The sequence below is a fragment of the Eschrichtius robustus genome, chromosome 1, assembly GCF_028021215.1.
Source record: "Eschrichtius robustus isolate mEscRob2 chromosome 1, mEscRob2.pri, whole genome shotgun sequence".
Lineage (NCBI taxonomy): Eukaryota > Metazoa > Chordata > Mammalia > Artiodactyla > Eschrichtiidae > Eschrichtius > Eschrichtius robustus.
In genome coordinates, this window is record NC_090824.1 from 88,915,093 (window position 1) to 88,933,996 (window position 18,904).

Here is an 18,904-nt window from a genome sequence, read left to right on the forward strand (position 1 = left end):
TGTAAGGAGAGGAGCGGGGCTGCGGGCCGAGTGGTCAGCGGGGGGTGTTTGGGATTGGGGTTTCCCGCCTCGACGTTCCTAGCTGTTTGCTCTCCCCTCCCAGTCCTGGGGACCACATCTGCCCGCCCCACACACGAAGGTCCCACTCTGAAGCCACAGGGGCTGGGACTGAGCACCCACCGGCACCCCTACATTATGTAGGTACAGGGGCTTCGAGAGTGCCCAGTCACAGAAAACACCTGGGCGTACTCTAGTCCCGGTGCCTTCTCTGAGCTTCCTGAAACTGGGCGTGTTGGAGAGGATGGTCTGGGGCAGGGTTGCTGATCTTTGCTCAGCCTTGTGTTCCCACATAGCCATGAGGCATTTGCCAATGGCAGGAGTGCTTCTTGCAGCACCGGGATCCCCAAGTTCACACTACACACCCCTGGGACTGCTGGGCATGTGTGCGGTGTAAGGCTACCCCTCCTTGCCCTGTGACTGGTCCTGAGAGGGTGAAGGGAGTAGGAAGAGACACAGGGCAGAGCAGCAGCCACCCAGCAGGCACCTTCTTTTCAGACAGCACTCCCTGCCATATCAGCATCTCAGGGAAGGAAAGGGAAGGGAAAGAGTGACAAGTATGTCCAAGCAGAAGGGTGTATGGATCAGAGCGCTCAGGATTTGCCTAGCGTCACACAGCAAAGGGCAGGAAGAAGCAGAATTGGATTTCAGCTATGTTGATAGTTCACCTGCCGCTCTCTGAGGGTGTGTGTGTGTGTGTGTGTGTATGTGTTCAGAGGGTAGTGCCCCTGTTGGTGTGAGAGTAGCTCAGGGGTTTCGGGCTCCCTGTTCAGGGCCCCTCCCCTCCCTTCTACCTCCTACCTTCCTAGCGCCTGCCCCTGCACCCATTCAGGTATTAATAGAGCGGCCGGCTGCCAGGAAGGCTGCCATGTGTTTTCTGACGTGGTTTTGCAGCCATATGTTCTCCACTTCAGGGGAGCACCCCTTCCTTCCCTTCCTCACCCTCCTTACATTTGCCGGGGTAGGGTGCAGGGGGATGCCAGCAGCAGTGCAGGGCCTGGGCTGACACCTTGGGTGGCTGTTGCACTGACTGGGTGCAGCAGTGATTCCCAGGGCAGTACCTGCCCCAGGTGTATGAAAGCGCCCCACTGTTGCAGCCTGGCTTGCTTTCCTTTTGGTGGTTGGGCCTGACTTAACATTGCCCAGCAGGGAGGTACAGGGAAGAAGTCACTTCCTTATAGCTGGGAGGAACTTGGCAGTGGCAGAAATGGTGCCTGGAGAGCTTGTCATGCTCCTTCCCCCAGCCCGGGTCCAGGCTACCTTCCCTCCCACACTGTCCTGCCTCTGCTTCCTTGGCCATTGGCTGAGAATGAGCCCCCTGACACAGAAGTTAGGTTCTGGAATAGGATGGGGGATATTTCTAGAGACAGGGTCCCTCTCAAGCGGAATGACACATCCTCCTTCCCACCTCTCAGGCCTGAAGCTCATGGGAGCCCCAGTGAAGCTGACGGTGTCTCAGGGGCAGCCGGTGAAGCTCAACTGCAGCGTGGAGGGGATGGAGGAGCCTGAGATACAGTGGGTGAAGGACGGGGCTGTGGTCCAGAGCGTGGATCAGGTGTACATCCCAGTCAGTGAGCAGCACTGGATTGGCTTCCTCAGGTGCAGGACTATGGGGGAAGGTGTGGGATGCCAGCCTGGTGACACGTTGTGCTCTTTCCACACAACGTGTTTGGGAGCTGGGGGCAATGCTGATGCCCAGAGGTCTGTGGTTTTTTTATTCGGCAACCTGTGGAGACTTCCAGAAGTGGGGACAGGCTGAACCCATTGAATCTGCCCAGCAGAGCTGCCCCCCTTGACCCTGGGAGACCTGGTGTCCTGTTTCCACAGCCTGAAGTCAGTGGAGCGCTCTGATGCGGGCCGGTACTGGTGCCAGGTGGAGGATGGGGGCGAAACCGAGACCTCCCAGCCAGTGTGGCTCACGGTAGAAGGTGAGGAGGCAGAGCCACGTGGGCGTGTTGGCCTGGAGCAGATGCTGTCTGCTAGTGACCACCCTATGCCCAAGAAATCTCAGTGGAAGCTGGGCTGCCCCACTGCCCTCTGGGACCTGATTGCGCCAGACTCCAGGCCCGGCACAGCCATGGAAGACCATACCCACTGGAGTCTGGGTATTTGAGAGCCAAAGGGGCAACTAAGACCCATAATCTATGGGGTGCAGTCAAGTTTCAGTTGTCTGACAAACAAGACTCAAGCACCCATCTGGGGCTGGACCCTGTTCTGCCAAGTGGCCAGGCCAGGAGGGGGAGGGGTGGGGGAGGGGAGGAAGGATCCGCAGCTGCAGGAGCTCAAAGCTGTTCAACCCCGGAAAACAAAGTGACTAAGAAAGTAACAAAGGGCTCTGAATGGGATCTGGGGCCTGCCAGCAGAACTCTGCTAAAGCTCCCGCCCACTCCCCCTCCCTTACTGCCCCTCCCCCAGCTCCCCACCCTCTGCCTCTTCCCTTGCTGTGAGAAGGGCTGTTAGAGAAGGTCTGAAAAGGCAGAATCTGTCAGGCCCAAGGGTACAGCATAAAGGATATCCCTAAGGGGGCCAAAGCAGAGAAGCTTCCCCCCTCAAGCTAGATGCCTGTTCTGCAGTTGACCCAATCATAAGGGCCCGTGGGACCTTCCGCAGAGAGGGCTTCAGATGGTAGCAGGCTTGTGGCTTGGGCAGTCGGAAGCTGAGAGGTGGCAAGGCTCACTCCCCACCCGCCTTTTTCCCCCTAGGTGTGCCATTTTTCACTGTGGAGCCAAAAGATCTGGCAGTGCCACCCAATGCCCCTTTCCAACTGTTTTGTGAGGCCGTGGGTCCCCCAGAACCTGTTACCATTGTCTGGTGGAGAGGAGGCACGAAGGTTGGGGGACCTGCTCCCTCTCCTTCCATTTTAAATGTAACAGGTGAGCAGCCTCAGGAGGGGCTTTGAGCAGGGGTGGTGAGGCTGGCAGAGTTCAAATCTGCTTAAATCACCGAGCCCGCGGTCGTGAGTGTCCAGAGTGCCTGGGTACGTGAGCTGCACCCACCATTACTAAGCTCATTAGTCAGGTGTGCTAGGCTGGCCGGGTGGGCTGATTAGTGGTGATCCTGCTATGTGTGCCTAAGGAGATGCTGGAGCCTCTTTCCTTCGTTCACAGCAGTGTAGGCCGTGCACAGCTGGCCCTGGGAGATGAATGTGTGGGACCAGGGGCACCTATCCCCCCCAACCCTCCCAAGGGAAGAAGCCAGGAACCAGCCCATGCAGAGTTAAGAGGAGTGTCTGGCAGACTTGCCTAGAAGTAAAGAGTTTCAGGCTGCAGAGTGGGGGATGGCAGGGGGAAGGAAAATGGGGAGGGGGAAGCCAGCACAAAGATACAGGGGCCTCCTCTTCTAATGGCCTTTTCCAGAAATCTCCAAACGTTTCCCAAACAACTGTATCTGTCCATACCGCCACACAGTTAGACCAGAAGCAGCCACGCCTGCCCATCCACCTGGACCCCAGGATCCTCAGGCACATACCTTACACACTTGTGAGACTTGCTAATCTGTGAAACAAAGTTAATGTTTCTGGTCAAGGCTTGAACTGGCCGAAAAAGATGGGAGTCTGAGCTTAGTCTCATGTACTGTAAGGTGGGAGGGACGGACACTGATCTGCCAAGTCCCTTAGGAATACGCATCTTCAAAGGAGGTGGACTGCAGGATCTGATCCTGTTCAGGAGGCGCTGGGTTGGAGCAGATGAGAAGGGAGGTTGGATTCAGTTCTCTCCAGATGTGCGTGGTTGGGACCCTCAGGCAGCCAGCTTGAGGATAAGCACTCACTGAACTCCCACTCCACACAGCACACTGTGCTAGGCACCACGGGAGATCAAGGGAGTACAAAGGAAATAGAAGCCATCGGTCCAGCCCCCCAGGAATTAGTATAACTGGGGAGACAAGACACATGCATAAGGAGCAGAGAACTATTGAAAGGCAGCCACTCTGCAAATAGAACAATGATATGGCACAGAGCAAATAGAGAAGGGCCCTGGAATGTGCAATAAAGGAGTGACCAGAAAAGGGAGGCAGCTTTGTACTGTCCGCGGGAGATGGGATTGTGGTGGGAGGGGCAGTATAACATTTCTCAGGTGCTTTACTGTGTGCCGTGCACTTTACATATGTTGCATCAGTTGGTTCTCACAATTCTCCCATTTGGGAGATGAGAAAACAGAGCCCCAGCCCTGGGATTTATATCCAGGCCCACACTGTGGAACCTTTCCTTTGGCTGGATATTGTAGGATATTCAGACCCAGAGCCTGACTATCCCCAATCCCAGACTGAGTGGGACTTCATGCTGGGGGGTGGTGCTGACTGAGGTTTTCTGGCCCCAGGGGTGACCCAGAGCACCGTGTTCTCCTGTGAAGCCCACAACGTAAAAGGCCTGGCCTCTTCTCGCCCAGCCACTGTTCGTCTTCAAGGTAGGAGGACCCTGGGAGGTGAGGGGCGGTAAGGCAGGGGCGTTCTCAGCAGGCTGTGGGTGAAGTTAGAATCGTTTGGTGTTCCAGCTCGCCTGGGTCCTGCTGGGATCTGAGGGATGAGGGGTTAATTGGCATGGCTCCATTCCTAGTGGGAGCACCTGAGACCCTGCCATGGCTGAGATGAGAATAGAAACCTGACGTCACAGTAGATTTCCCATCAGGAAGCAGAGTCCTTGGGAGGGAAGGAGGGAGGGAGCCAGCAGGAGATGGTCAAGGCTCAGGCCCAATCTTGCTTCTGCCAGCCCCTGTCGAGGGAATGGGGGTGGGGAAAACAGCCTAGCAGGATGATAGAGAAGACCCAAAGGGCTGCTGTGCACAGCGGGCAGGGTGGAAAGGGGGAGAGAGCCGGTGTGTGCAGGAATGGGCTGTGGCTGCAGGGTCAGCTGCCTCTCACTGGTATCTCCCAAGGCCGAGGTGCCGTGCTCCCCCGCACACACACACACACATTATCTTACCCTATTCCTTGGTCAGACAGGGCCCCCGATTCAGGGAGCAGTAACCTCTCTCCACAGCCTAGGCACTCTCTCGGGTATGAGCAGCTGTTTGCTGCCAGTTGCTTGACTTGTGTATTACTGTGGTCCTGGGAGTGCTGAGTAGCCATCTTAAGTTTTTTGGCGGGGAAACCCTAGGGAGGAACTCAAGGCTCGACTCCCATGCTTTCTCCCTCTTTTTCTGTCCTTCCTGGGCACTGACTCTAAGTCCCCATCCACAGCACTGCCTGCAGCCCCCTTCAACATCACAGTGACGAAGCTCTCCAGCAGCAATGCTAGTGTGGCCTGGACGCCAGGTGCCGATGGCCAAGCCCTGCTCCAATCCTGTACGGTCCAGGTAGGCTGAGAGGGCGGACAGGCTCTCCTGGCTGTGCTCCTTCTGGCTGCCTCGGTGGCACTTTGTTGACAGTGGTATCACATTTACCTAGTCTTGCCCATGGGGCTTGGTCTCCAGCTCTATTCAGGTGACATTCCCTTACCAGAAACAGCCCTGGCCACTGCCCCTTATCATAGGGTGCTCTAGCAATCAAGTGACGGCAGATCGGCTCAACCCGTGCATTCTTCAGGCTGGAAAACAGATGACTAGAGCAGATTGGGGATACCTGGAAGAGTTTTTCTTATGTGGGTGAAAAACCAAACCTTTGACTGATCTGATACCTGCATTCTTGTGCCCCAACCTCTGACCCATGCCAAAGAGAACAGGGGGACCAGAAGAGGTCCTAGGCCCCAGAGAGTGGGAAAGCTGGGTAAGATGATACTAAAAATGAGGCAATTCAGGCTTGTTCATTTTTGTCTGTTCACTCAAAAGGTATTTAATGAGCACCTTTGACATGGTTCTAGGCAGTTCTCTTGGGCAACAAAGGCCCCTGCTCTCGGCTCCACCCTTTAGAGGACCCCACTCTGGCCCTCCTTTGGTTGCACCCCTTGCCCCTGGGCAGGGAATCCATAGGGCCAAGGGAACACGCCCATCCAGCTCACCAGGACACACCCCTCTCCCCTTAACCTGAGTCTGCTTCTGGGGCCTATATGGGCCTCTCCCTGGTCCATCCTCCCAAGGATGGATCATGCTAAGGTATGTGCACCTCTAAGCTCAAAGGGCAGTGGGTTTGCAGGCAGCACTGTCCACAGCCGTGCACGTGACGTCCCTCATGTTGCAGACCTTTGGCTGGAGGCTGGCTCTTCTTGTGCCACCACATTCTGGCTTGGGACTCCAAGGATTTGGAGAATTATAAATGCAAACCCGATCTTCCAGGTTGTTTTGTAGCTTTGTTTGTCAATACATTAAGATAGAAAATATTTTACTTAATAGTCTGTTCGCTGATTTTTAACGTTTAAATATTTAATCATATGGTACACTGGATCTCCATGTGTACTCTTGCCCTGGGTCCCCAGAATGTAAGGAGCAGGCCTGGTTCATGGTGCCCTTAGGCTCCCAGTTACTTTGCTCTGAGAGTTTGCATTGGCGTGTAAACAGTTACAAAGAGTGGTATCCACTCTAACATAATCATGCATCAAACACAAAGGGGCATGGGTTTTCTCGAGTATTTGAGAAAGGCTTTCACAGAGAGAGTGGTATTTGCGTTGAATCTTAAAGGATGAGTTGGACTTTCCTAGGAAGGTTATTCTCAGCAAAGGGAACAGCGTTTGCAAAGACATGGAGGCGTGGAACCTGGTGTGGTGGCGGGTGGGAAGGGGTGGGTTGCAAGTGTCTGCTGATAGACTTTTTTAATTGAAGTATAGTTGATTTACAATGTTGTGTTAATTTCTGCTGTATAGCAAAGTGACTCAGTTATATATATTTTTTCATATTTTCTATTATGATCTATCACAGGATGCTGAATATAGTTCTCTGTGCTATACAGTAGGATTTTGTTGTTTATCCATCCTATATAATACAAGTTTGCATCTGCTAATCCCAGACTCCCAATCCTTCCCTCCTCCTCTGCCCTCCCCCTTGGCAACCACAAGTCTGTTCTCTGTCTGTGAATCTGTTTATGTTTCGTAGGTATGTTCATTTATGTCATATTTTAGATTCCACATATAAATGATATCATATGGTATTTGTCTTTCTCTTCCTGACTTACTTCGTTTAGTATGATAATCTCTAGGTCCATCCATGTTGCTGCAAATGGCATTATTTCATTCTTTTTTATGGCTGAGTAATATTCCATTGTGTATATATGTACCACATCTTTTTTATCCATTCATCTGTCAGTGGACATTTAGGTTGTTTCCATGTCTTGGCTATTCTGCTGATAGACTTGAAGAGGCATTAACTCAAGTCCCCCAACCATCCCCCTACCTGTCCCATCTTGCATCTCATCTCACATGCCTAAGAAACCTCCCTGCCTTACATCATTAATTTCCTTTATTTTTTTAAAAAATTATTTATTTATTTTTGGCTGCACTGGGTCTTCGTTGCTGCGCGGGGGTTTTCTCTAGTTGTGGCGAGCGGGGGCTACTCTTTGTTGTGGTGCGCGGGCTTCTCATTGCGGTGGCTTGTCTTGTTGCAGAGCACGGACTCTAGGTGCGTGGGCTTCAGTAGTTGTGGCACGCGGGCTCAGTAGTGTGGCACGCGGGCTCTAGAGCACAGGCTCAGTAGTTGTGGCTCATGGGCTTAGCTGCTCCGTGGCATGTGGGATCTTCCCGGAGCAGGGCTTGAACCCGTGTCCCCTGCATTGGCAGGCGGATTCTTAACCACTGTGCCACCAGGGAAGCCCTAATTTTCTTTTTTAAAAATAAATTTTATTTATTTATTTTTGGCTGTGTTGGGTCTTCGTTGCTGTACGTGGGCTTTCTCCAGTTGTGGTGAGCAGGGGCTACTGTTCACTGCGGTGCGCAGGCTTCTCATTGTGGTGGCTTCTCTTGTTGTGGATCATGGGCTCTAGGGCATGCAGGCTCAGTAGTTGTGGCTCACGGGCTTAGTTGCTCTGCGGCATGTGGGATCTTCCCGGACCAGGGATCGAACCCGTGTCCCCTGCATTGGCAGGCAGATTCTTAACCACTGCGCCACCAGAGAAGTCCCACATAATTAATTTTCTGTTTTTCTGTAGGTGACTCAGGCCCCAGGAGGCTGGGAGGTCCTGGCTGTTGTGGTCCCTGTGCCACCTTTTACCTGCCTGCTCCGGGACCTGGCACCTGCCACCAACTATAGCCTCAGGGTTCGCTGTGCCAATGCCTTGGGGCCTTCTCCATATGCTGACTGGGTGCCCTTTCGGACAAAGGGTCTAGGTAAGGGACTTACAGAGCAGAGTACCTGGGCATGGATGAATGGGGCCGGGGGCTGGGGTAGTAGGGGTAGTGTTGGCTCCAGTTCTGAATGGCATTGACTGAGAGAGGGCTACCTGAGAGGGAGGATCATGCATCAGTCAGCAAACACTTTACTGAGGGCCTGCTGCTACCTGGAGATAAATCCAGTCCCCGTCCCATTCAGCTCTAGTTCTAGTGGGTGGGGCAGACAAGCAAAGTGGGAAAGATCAGATAATATGGTGGTGAAGAGTGCCCCAGGGTGCTCCAGGAATACCCCCATACAGAGATCTGAGGTCTGAGTGATAAGGAAAGAGCCATATTTGGGGGAAATCACTGCAGGAAGAAGGCACAAAGTACAATGACCCTATGGCACAAACTTGCTTGGAGTTCCTAGCAATTGCAAGGAGGCTGGCAGGGTTGTGAGAGGAGAGTGAAGGATGTTGCTGAGGCAGTAACCAAGGTGATGAAGAGCAATACCCTGCCTAACTGGGATGGTACGGGTCCTGCCATTGCCCACCCGTACTGCCCAGGACGATGGGTGAGAGCAGTCAGAACTGGGAAGCAGACTCTTCCCCCACGTGTTGTTCTCTGAGCTATTTGGTTCTTTGGAGTTGGTTCCAAAGGCCTGCATGGGATAGTGGTGGTGGGTAGGGCAGGGCTCTTAGCAACCTTCTTTTTTTGGGAACAGCCCCAGCCAGTGCTCCCCAGAACCTCCATGCCATCCACACAGACTCAGGCCTCATCCTGGAGTGGGAAGAAGTGATCCCTGAAGGTCCTTTAGAAGGCCCTCTGGGACCCTATAAACTGTCCTGGGTTCAAGACAACGGAACCCAGGTAAGGAAAGCTTCTGCTTACTACTAGAGTCGGCCCTCAGGGCTCTGAGGCCTTCTGAGCTTCAGAATGGCTGTCCTTGGTGAGCCTGGGGGCCTTGGTGGGCCTGTTTCCATCCCAGGGAGTCTACCCCTCCCATCCTCCCCTGCAGGCTGCACTCTTCATTGGATTATGTCTCCTGTTGAGATTGCCTCCAGTGTCCACTTTGAAAGGAAAGCAGGAAGAACATTCCTGCACAAACTGGGGGAGGACACAGATAAAGCCTTCTTATCCTCCCCCACCCCCCAGTTCCCGCCCATCCCCCACGTCTGCATTCTCAGACTGAGCCTTGTTTGTGTTCAGGAGAGGCCTCTGCAGCCTGTAGCAGGAATGTGATGACGCCCAGCAGGTTGTGTTCCTGCAGCCCCTGAACCCGCAGTGTCCCTAGCCTCCCATGTTCCTAGCGAGACCTTTTTCTGACTTCAGGCCCCAGCTGTAGGCCTTTTACTCAGGCTCAGTGTGCGATGGGGGTTTTTCCTGGCTGCAGGGTGAGCTGACAGTGGAGGGGACCAGGGCCAACCTGACGGGCTGGGATCCGCAGAAGGACCTGATTGTGCGTGTGTGTGTCTCCAGTGCAGTTGGCTGTGGGCCCTGGAGTCAGCCGCTGGTGGTCTCTTCTCATGACCATGCAGGTAAGACCTGCCAGACCTGTAAGGGGAAAGGGTCAGGGGATGGAGGCTTTCAAGGGCAACCTACACTGATGGGAGGAGGCTGGCAGTGCCTCCCCTCTTAATAGGCCCAAAGACTCAGAGTCAAGCACTTGAGGCCAGGGTTGTATCTCATTCTCCTCCCCCTGCCCTACAACTAGCATAGAAATCCCTGGTCGTGCTGTAGGTCCCAAGAGTCAGGGCCTGTCACTGACAGAGTAGGAACTCTTGGGTCTTCCTTTGGAGCCGCTTTCCAATCTGGACCCTTACTGAGTGAGAGGAGCCTCTTGACCAGGCCAGATGGCCATCACTGGAAAATTCTAAAGGTCCTCCTTGGAGTCAGGCTAGCTCGTGCTGCTTACTGCCCCTGTCTCCCACAGGCCAGCAGCGTGCTTCCCACAGCCGCACATCCTGGGTGCCTGTGGTCCTGGGTGTGCTGACAGCCCTGGTGACGGCTGCTGCCCTGGCCCTCATCCTGCTTCGAAAGAGACGGAAGGAGACACGGTTTGGGTAAGGGGGGACACAGAGGGAGAGGCAGGTGGTAACTGAAGACCTTGGAGCTGACTCCAAGTCCTGGGTTTCCCTTTAGGCAAGGCTTTGACACTGTCATGGCCCGGGGGGAGCCGGCAGTTCATTTCCGGGCAGCACGATCCTTCAATCGGGAAAGGCCCGAGCGCATCGAGGCCACACGTGAGTGAGTGGTGGGGAGCCATAGGAGGAAAAAATGGGCCATCGTGGACCCCTATCTGCATTCCTCTTACTAATTTGACCAATAGGTCTGAACCTTGATGAGTCCTAAGCACACCGTGGAAAAGACACAGACCTATCCTCATGGAAATCGCCGGCCCAGCTGTGGGAGAGCTCACCTAAGCTCATCTCTGCTTTGAGGGTGGAGTCTGGGGTGCAGGAGGCAGGCTGGGTTTTGGATCTGGAACCAGAGAGGTCCCTCCCCTTTCTCACCACCCGCCTCCCCACAGTGGACAGCTTGGGCATCAGTGATGAGCTGAAGGACAAACTGGAGGATGTGCTCATCCCAGAGCAGCAGTTCACCCTGGGCCGGATGTTGGGCAAAGGTGTGTGAGGCTGTGCAGGGATTGGCATGAGTTGCCATGTCCCGATGTGTTTGGTTGCTCCCGTCACTCTGAGGGTGTGGATTTAGGTCAGCTGCTATGAACAGCATATGCTTGTAGACTCCTGGGTTTGGGATGTTTGGGGGAATGGAGGCTGGGGACGAGGAGGGCTGAGGTGTTATCACACCCAGCCCAGCGTACTTTGCTTTGCTATGAACGAGGGAGCCTCTTTCAATGGCCCCAGAGTCTAATGATTCTGTGTCCCTATGAGGGGTCCCCTGGGAGGGCTCTGGGTTGGGGACAGGAGGCCAAGGGGACTTACCATCATTTGGATCGGTTCCTAGGAGAGTTTGGTTCAGTGAGGGAGGCCCAGTTGAAGCAGGAGGATGGCTCCTTTGTGAAAGTGGCTGTAAAGATGCTGAAAGGTGAGTGGAGAATAGTACTATAGTGGAGTGAGGGCGTCACTTGGGAGGGTGAAAGGGGTGGCTGATCCTGAAGCAGGCTCTGCTAGGCCCCTAGACTTTGCAAGACAAGTTAGCACTAAGTGGGATGCTGTCTGTACCATGTCAATAATTCACAGGCATAAACCCACACTCATTGGTGCCCCAGCCTTTGTCCCCTGCTGTCAGCAGTGACTGTCCTCTGGTTTCACTCGGGGTGATTAAAGCTGTGGTTGGTTGAGCCGTTTGACTCTCCAAACCAAAGGGAAGGCATGAGCGAGTGGAGAAATTGTTGGATAGCACCAGCCCGTGGGAGTTTCTCCTGCTCATGGCCGGACTGTTTCCTGGGCCCACTGGGGGCACATTTTCCTCATTCCCTCCCTCCTTTCCTCCCAGCTGACATAATTGCCTCAAGCGACATTGAAGAGTTCCTCAGGGAAGCGGCTTGCATGAAGGAGTTTGACCACCCACATGTGGCCAAGCTTGTTGGTGAGCTCCTTCTTGGGGGAGGTAAATGTAAAATAGGGCTAAAACTACGCTCCCCCAAGGTGCGAGGGCAGTCTGTGGGAGAGAAGTTCGGACTTCGCCTGGTGAGTAAGCAGACACCAAAAGAGCAAGGAGCGGCCTGGCTGAGATCTGATCAGGCTCTAGGTAAGGAGTTCAGTGTGCAGACCCTGTTCCATGAAGGCTGCTCATATAAACAGAGGAGGAGGAAGAGGAGACAGAAAAGATGCTCCAGAGACTGGGCGGGCAGCCAGAGTCCCTCCTGGGTAGTCACCAGGCCAGCGTGGAACTTAATGAGGAAAGAGGTAGCAGAAGCAGGGCTAGAGGTAGAACCCAGCAGGTGGGGTCTCATACAGATGCCCGAACTGTCCCTTGACCTTTATGTGCCCCACTGACTCTCCCTTGTCCCCAGGGGTGAGCCTCCGGAGCAGGGCCAAAGGCCGTCTCCCCATCCCCATGGTCATCCTGCCTTTCATGAAGCACGGGGACCTGCACGCCTTCCTGCTCGCCTCCCGGATTGGGGAGAACCCCTTTGTGAGTGCCTGGGGTGGGAGCAGCCAGGAGTTGGAAAGGGACAAAGACCCTGGGAGAGAGGTTGGCTTGGTGGATAGGGCCAATTGAGTTGGTTGGGAGAAGGTGGGCTCCAAGTTTGACTTTTTTTGCTAACAGGCTTCCTTCTCCTTCACAAATCCCTGCTGGGAATTTAGGCTGGGCAAGGCCCCTTCCTGAGCGAAGAGTCCCGTGGAGTCCCAGATTGGGGGAGTCTTGACTTTTGGGTGCTCTCCCTCAGATTTGCCAAAGCTTCCTTGCACTGGGAAGCCCCTTCATCCCCTTCCTTTCAGTGATTCTGAGGACAGTCTTTAGGCTTTCTGGCCAGGGAATCCCATTCATCCTGCCCTGGCTGGGTCTAGCCTGAGCTCGCCCTGTCTGCCCACCAGAACCTGCCCCTACAGACCCTGGTTCGGTTCATGGTGGACATTGCCTGTGGCATGGAGTACCTGAGCTCCCGGAACTTTATCCACCGAGACCTGGCTGCTCGGAACTGCATGTATGTGAATTCTGGAGGGCTCGGGGTTGGGAGGCAGGAAGCAGTGCCAGGAAGAGCTAGCTAACGGTCAGCTCCCACCTGGGACAGTATCTGCTACGTGAGGGGACGGCTTGAGAACAAAGATGCCCTGGATTTAGTAAGCCTGCCAGCCTGGCGGAAGGCTGACCCCATCCTCCGACACCCCTCACAGGCTGGCAGAAGACATGACGGTGTGCGTGGCTGACTTTGGACTCTCCCGGAAGATCTATAGTGGGGACTACTATCGTCAGGGCTGTGCCTCCAAACTGCCCGTCAAGTGGCTGGCCCTGGAGAGCCTGGCTGACAACTTGTATACTGTGCAGAGTGACGTGGTGAGCAGGGTGGCACAGTGAGATTTGACGGTAACACAGTAGTGTGGACTAGTGCGTGGGTGGACCTTTAGCGCTGCTCTCTGGGCTTTGGCTGCCCCATTATGAGGCCCCGGAACCCCAAAGATATGCTTGCCTCGGGACTCTGCCTGGCTCAGGAAGCCTACTGACATCTCGCCTCCAACCTCGATTCTGTCCCAGTGGGCCTTCGGGGTGACCATGTGGGAGATCATGACCCGTGGGCAGACGCCGTATGCTGGCATTGAGAACGCTGAGATTTACAACTACCTCATCGGCGGGAACCGCCTGAAACAGCCTCCGGAGTGTATGGAGGACGTGTGAGTGCCCCAGGAAGGGGATTCTGGGAGGAAACAGGTATTTGGGGTTTCAGCTCATGGCTGCCACAACAGCTGCTGGCCCATTGGGAGCTCCTATCCGCAACTGAACTTTTCTTTTTTTTCTTTTTTTTGTGGAAATGTCCTCGTCATTAGAGGGAAGTCTGACCTCTACCCCAAACTCCCTCTTCATCTACTGCTCCTATTTTCTTTCTCTCCCCCTTTACCATCCCGTGTTTCTTGCTCCAGCCTTTTCCTTTCACTCTGTTTTCTCCAGTTTCCAGGGAGAACCAGGAATCCCACCCAAGGGCAGAAGGTGCAGGGTTGAGCAACCGTGCAGGTTTCCCCGTCACCTCTTCCCCACCCCCACTCCTTCCCTGAGGCTGAGCTCTCCCTCCCCCTCAGGGAGTGCTGCACAGGGGCAGGAAAAAAACTGCAGCTCCATCACATTCCTTGCTCGACAGGGAGGGGGCGCTGGGGGCGGGAGGTTGGGTTCCTTTCTTGTCTTGGCCTCCTCTCTGAGGGAGTGGAGAGACCTAAGATAACAAACTGAGAGATCCTGGGAGAAGGGTACTGCCTCCTCTCCTTTCTGGAAGCCTGGAGCCCTTGGGAATGGGGCAGGGTGGTGATACACTCACTGCATAGGGGAGAGTCATGAGCCCCTTGTGACTAGAAGACAGTATCACTAACATTAGCTGGGTTCTTTACAGGCATTCTTTCAGGTAATCCTCCTCTAACTCTATGAGGAAAAGACTATTATTATTCCCATTTTGTAGATGAGGAACTAGGATTAAAGAGGTTAAGTAACATGACCCAGGTCACACAGCGATTAAGTGAATGGGTTGGGACTTGAATCTAGATCTGTGTGATTTTAGAATGTGCCTATTAACCATGAACCCGACTATGATTTGTCTATTCTAGTATTATTCTCCCACCCCATGCAAGCCAGAGTTTCCCTGGGCCTCCAGAGGACCTTTTCACTAGTACAAGTCCTAGTGAGGGAGGGAGTCCACAAACCTATTTCCTGCTCTGGGGTTGGACCTCCAGAGGTCCAAGAATGGAGACAGGCAGAGGAAAGCTCAGCCTGAATGGTGGGGTCCTCTTTCCCTAGGGCAATGGGTTTGAAGTGCCCTGAGGTTGGACTGTGGGAGAGAGGGCAATTTGAGTGCATGAACCAGGCCCTATGTCTCAGCAGAGCTCGGGGCATGTCAGGGGCAGGAAGGTCAGGTCTCCCAGTGGCTGTAGCCTGCCTGGGCCTCTGGAGCCACAGAGGTTCTGCTCGGCAGTGGGGACCAGGCCCTGGCTTAGTGTCATCTGGGGCTGGAGTTAGTGTTGTCAATAGAGGGTGGGCAGGCGCTGGCCTCCCACCAGGCAGCCTGGTGGACAGGCGCCAGTTGGCTCCCGGCACGGCCTTGACAGTGTATCCCAGCCTGGCCACATACCCATGGCCTGGACCATTCCCACGACCTATTCAGTGTCTTGCATGATTCCCCCCATCATTGGAGGCCCCTGTTAGGAGGGCTGGAGTTGGGGGAGTGTTTGGGGCTTTTTATCGTGGGCACAGGCAAGAAAGTCAGGCGTTTGCTATGACTAGATCTGGTCTCAACCCTTTCCTGTTATTTATTTACTTATTTTTCCTCAGCATGAGGCATTCCCTGGGAACGGGGATAAGACCTCAGGGAATCTGCAAAGCTCCTGAAATTGTACGTAAAAAGTGTCCCTGCCAGGGGAAAAGGGCTGGAAGCTTTTCTCAGATTCTCGAAGGTGAGAATCCTCATGAACAATGAGGATTTAAGACCCCCTGAACGGGTGAGGATTTAGGACAAAGGGTGGATTCCCAAATCCCCCCCGTAAAATAACCCTGACTCCAGGCTGTGTTCCACAAGACAGAAACACTCCTACTACCCCTTCCCAAAATAGCGTAAGAGGGACTCTGGACCCAACCCACCTAGCTTCATCACTTTCTACCTGTGTGACCTTAGTCAAGGTTCTTAACCTCTCTGTGCCTCAGTTTGAACATTGGTAAAATAGGGATCACTTATTTCACCGTATTGCGAGAATTAATAATAAATGTAAAATGCTTAGAAGAGTGCCAGATACATAGTAAGCCGTATACATTAGAGTGTTCAATTACATTTTATTTTCTTTTTCTTTCTTTTTTTAAAAAAATTTTTTTTTTATTTTTGGCTGCGCTGCTCGGATTGTGGGATCTCAATTCCCTGACCAGGGATTGAAGCGGGGCCACGGCAGCGAAAGCCCTGAATCCTAACCATTAGGCCACCAGAGAACTCCCTCAATCACATTTTTCTAAATCCTGGTTTCATATGATTAAAGGGCCTCTGCTTTTGAGAGAAGGACCCTCCTTCCCCTTTCTCTGGCTCCTCACGACCTCCCCTCACCCTTCTCTCTGCCCCAGGTATGAGCTCATGTACCAGTGCTGGAGCGCCGACCCCAAGCAGCGCCCGAGCTTCACATGTCTGCGAATGGAGCTGGAGAATGTCCTGGGCCGCCTGTCTGTGCTCTCCGCCAGCCAGGACCCCTTATATATCAACCTTGAGGGAGCCCAGGAGTCTGCCGAGGGAGGCAACCTGGAGCTGCCTGGCGGGGACCCGGCCAGCAGCGGGGCTGGGGATGGCAGTGGCCCGGGGGCCGTGGGGGGCACCCCCAGTGACTGTCGGTACATCCTCAGCCCCGGGGGGCTGGCTGAGCGGCCTGGGCAGGAGGAGCAGCAGCCAGACAGCCCCGTCAGTGAGTCCCAGAGGCTGCTGCTGCTGCAGCAAGGGCTACTACCCCACAGTAGCTGTTAGCCCACAGGCAGAGGGCATCTGGGGCCATGCGGCTGGCTCTGCTGGCCACTGTGCTGGCTGACTAAGCCCTGTCTGACCCCAGCCCAGGCAGCGAGGTGTGGAGGCTCCTGTGGTAGTCCTCCCAAGCTGTGCTGGAAGGCGGGACTGACCAAATCACCCAATCCCAGTTCTTCCTGCAACCACTCTGTGGCCGACCTGGCATCAGTTCAGGCCTTGGCTGGGTGGAGGTGGGCCAGGCCTGGTTGTCTAAACCCAGGCAGCTGGCAGAGGGGGTGGTTATGTTTCCATGGTTACCATGGGTGCGGAGAGGAGTTGGGCGAGGGTAGATCCAACCTTGTGGGCCCCTACTCTCCCAGCTGAGCTGCCCCTGCTGCTTTAGTGCATGCATTGAGGCGTCTCTGGCCTGGGGGCCCATCTGTGCCTGTGCTTGGGGTTTAAATGCCCAGGTTTGCCCCTCCTCCCAAAGAGATACCCTTGTATTATTCCCCTTTAGGTGAGAATTGGTAAGGGATTGGTACAGTCAGGTCCCAAGCCCTGTAGCCAGAGGCAGTGGGACACTCAGGGCTGAATCTTCGTCACCTTCCTGGTTACCCACCCTGTCTAGGCCAGGAGTAAAGTGCAGCTGACCAGGTCACAGCAAGGCATGCTGAATTACCCAGGCTACCATTTGCCTAGCTTCTAAAGGCAATGCACTGAGCCCAGCTAGAGGAAGGGGTGCTGTAAGGCTTGCCCAGGAAGGAGTGAGGCCAGAGAGGAGTCCAGGAGCCCCTCTTCGAGCCTTCCCGCAGTCTGTCTGAGCATGCTACCAAATCCCAAAATATCCTGACTAACAAAGGCAGCTGTGTCTGAGCCCAATCCTTCCACGCAGTGTCCTTTAGTCCCATCTTTCCCTCTAACTGGAGACCCTCTTCTGTCCCAAGTCTCCAGAGATGGAGAGAAAGTAGGCCTGATGGCTGGTGTGGCTGAGGGGAAGTTACTGGAGCCTGGACCCCAGCCCTGGGTGGGGGAGCCTCTGGGAGTGCATGGGGCAGGCCCTTGCTGTTAGGGACTTTTCCAAGCCGTTAGATGCTGTTTAAAAACAGAAATAAATTGAAGACTAAAGACCCAAGGCTTTGTCTCTTAAATGTTTACTTTTTTCCCAGATCACAAAAATGAAGTATCTCTGCATAGAGAAAAGTTTGGAAAGACATCTGCCAGAATGTTCACAGCTATTATCTTTACCTGATGTGATTAAGGGAACTTTTTTTCCTTTGTGTTTTCTAAGTTTTCTGCATTGAGCACAAAGTGCTTTTGTAATTACACAAGGTCCCAAAGAATCTTATAGTAAAAATAATACATAGTCATAGATGATTAGGAAAATGCAGAAAGTCATTTTAAAAATGTCAAATACCTGTAATCCTACCACCATTGACCTTTGGAAAATGCACGTGTTTTGAAAAAGTTCTTTATCTTGGAACAAAGTCAAAGAGACTACTTTGGCTGCCTCCTAACCCTGTATCAGACTCTCTATTGGGTGTGGAGACAGCTCTCACCTTCACAATGTTACCTGGAGCCAGGAAACTGGGAATAAGTGGGCAAAAAGAATGGTGAGCCTCTTGAGGGTTTGAAATGAGAGTATGAAGTTAGCTTTCAAGTATTTCCATCTGAAAACTTTAGAAGCTTTTAGAGCAAGCTTATGGGAACAAGACGCAGGAGGCATGAGAAACCACCACTCTCTGTGTCGAGGAGTGTGGGAAGACTGGGAGGGACACAGATATTGCCCTGCTGGCTGAGGGCAGTGGAATGGGGCGGGTTCTTCTGAAAGCAAATATCCTGAGAAACCTGTTGCTGGCACTCCAGATTCTCGTTCCCACGTGGATCATGAGACCTGAAGTAACTTCCAGGGAAGTGGCTTTCAGAATCTTTCCTGCTTGTGATTAGCTTTAACTGCAAGTAATCATTATTTGTGAGGTAGTGTTTGGGAATTATTGACTTGGAAGTCCTGTACTCTTAAATAATTATCTGCTATTTTTTCTTTTTTCTTTTTTTTTAATATTTATTTATTTATTTGGCTGCACCGGGTCTTAGTTGTGGCATGCAGTATCTTTGTTGCCACGTGCAGGATCTGCAGGATCTTCAGGATCTTTGTTGAGGCACGCGGGATCTTTTAGTCGCGGCATGTGGGATCTAGTTCCCTGACCAGGGATTGAACCCGTGCCCCCTGCATTGGGAACACAGAGTCTTAACCAGTGGACCACCAGGGAAGTCCCTAATTGTCTGCTCTTAATGGGCTCCTGCTATTATGTGCCAGGCATGGTGCCTAGTGCTTCAAGTATATTACCTCATTTAATACAGGGAATATTCCTATAAAGTGGGAATATAATTATCCTCCGAAAGGACAGAAATGCAGAGTAAGTAACTTGTCTAAGGTTATGTAGCTAATGAATTGTTGATCCAGGCTTGAAACCCACTAAGTAAGAGAGCAGAGCCTGTGCAACACTCCGACCACTCCAGAGAGCACCTTGAAGTTTCATTGTGAACATGTCATCTTTTGGGTGAATGCTTGTCAATAGTAGGCACCTTTAAAAATGCACAGG

At 53.3% G+C, this 18,904-nt stretch overlaps 1 protein-coding gene across 1 annotated transcript; it reads left to right on the plus strand.

Moving 5' to 3' along the window:
* Positions 1-1,483: 1,483 nt before the first annotated feature.
* TYRO3 (TYRO3 protein tyrosine kinase) lies at positions 1,484-17,390 on the plus strand. The gene is made up of 18 exons (XM_068549693.1): positions 1,484-1,656; positions 1,885-1,985; positions 2,760-2,930; positions 4,374-4,460; positions 5,233-5,348; positions 8,065-8,242; positions 8,949-9,094; positions 9,618-9,762; positions 10,158-10,287; positions 10,367-10,467; positions 10,755-10,850; positions 11,192-11,272; positions 11,684-11,776; positions 12,204-12,325; positions 12,730-12,839; positions 13,030-13,189; positions 13,388-13,524; positions 15,938-17,390. The coding sequence occupies exons 1-18, from the start codon at positions 1,484-1,486 to the stop codon at positions 16,326-16,328; spliced, it is 2,538 nt and encodes an 845-aa protein (XP_068405794.1). The 3' UTR covers positions 16,329-17,390.
* Positions 17,391-18,904: the final 1,514 nt, after the last annotated feature.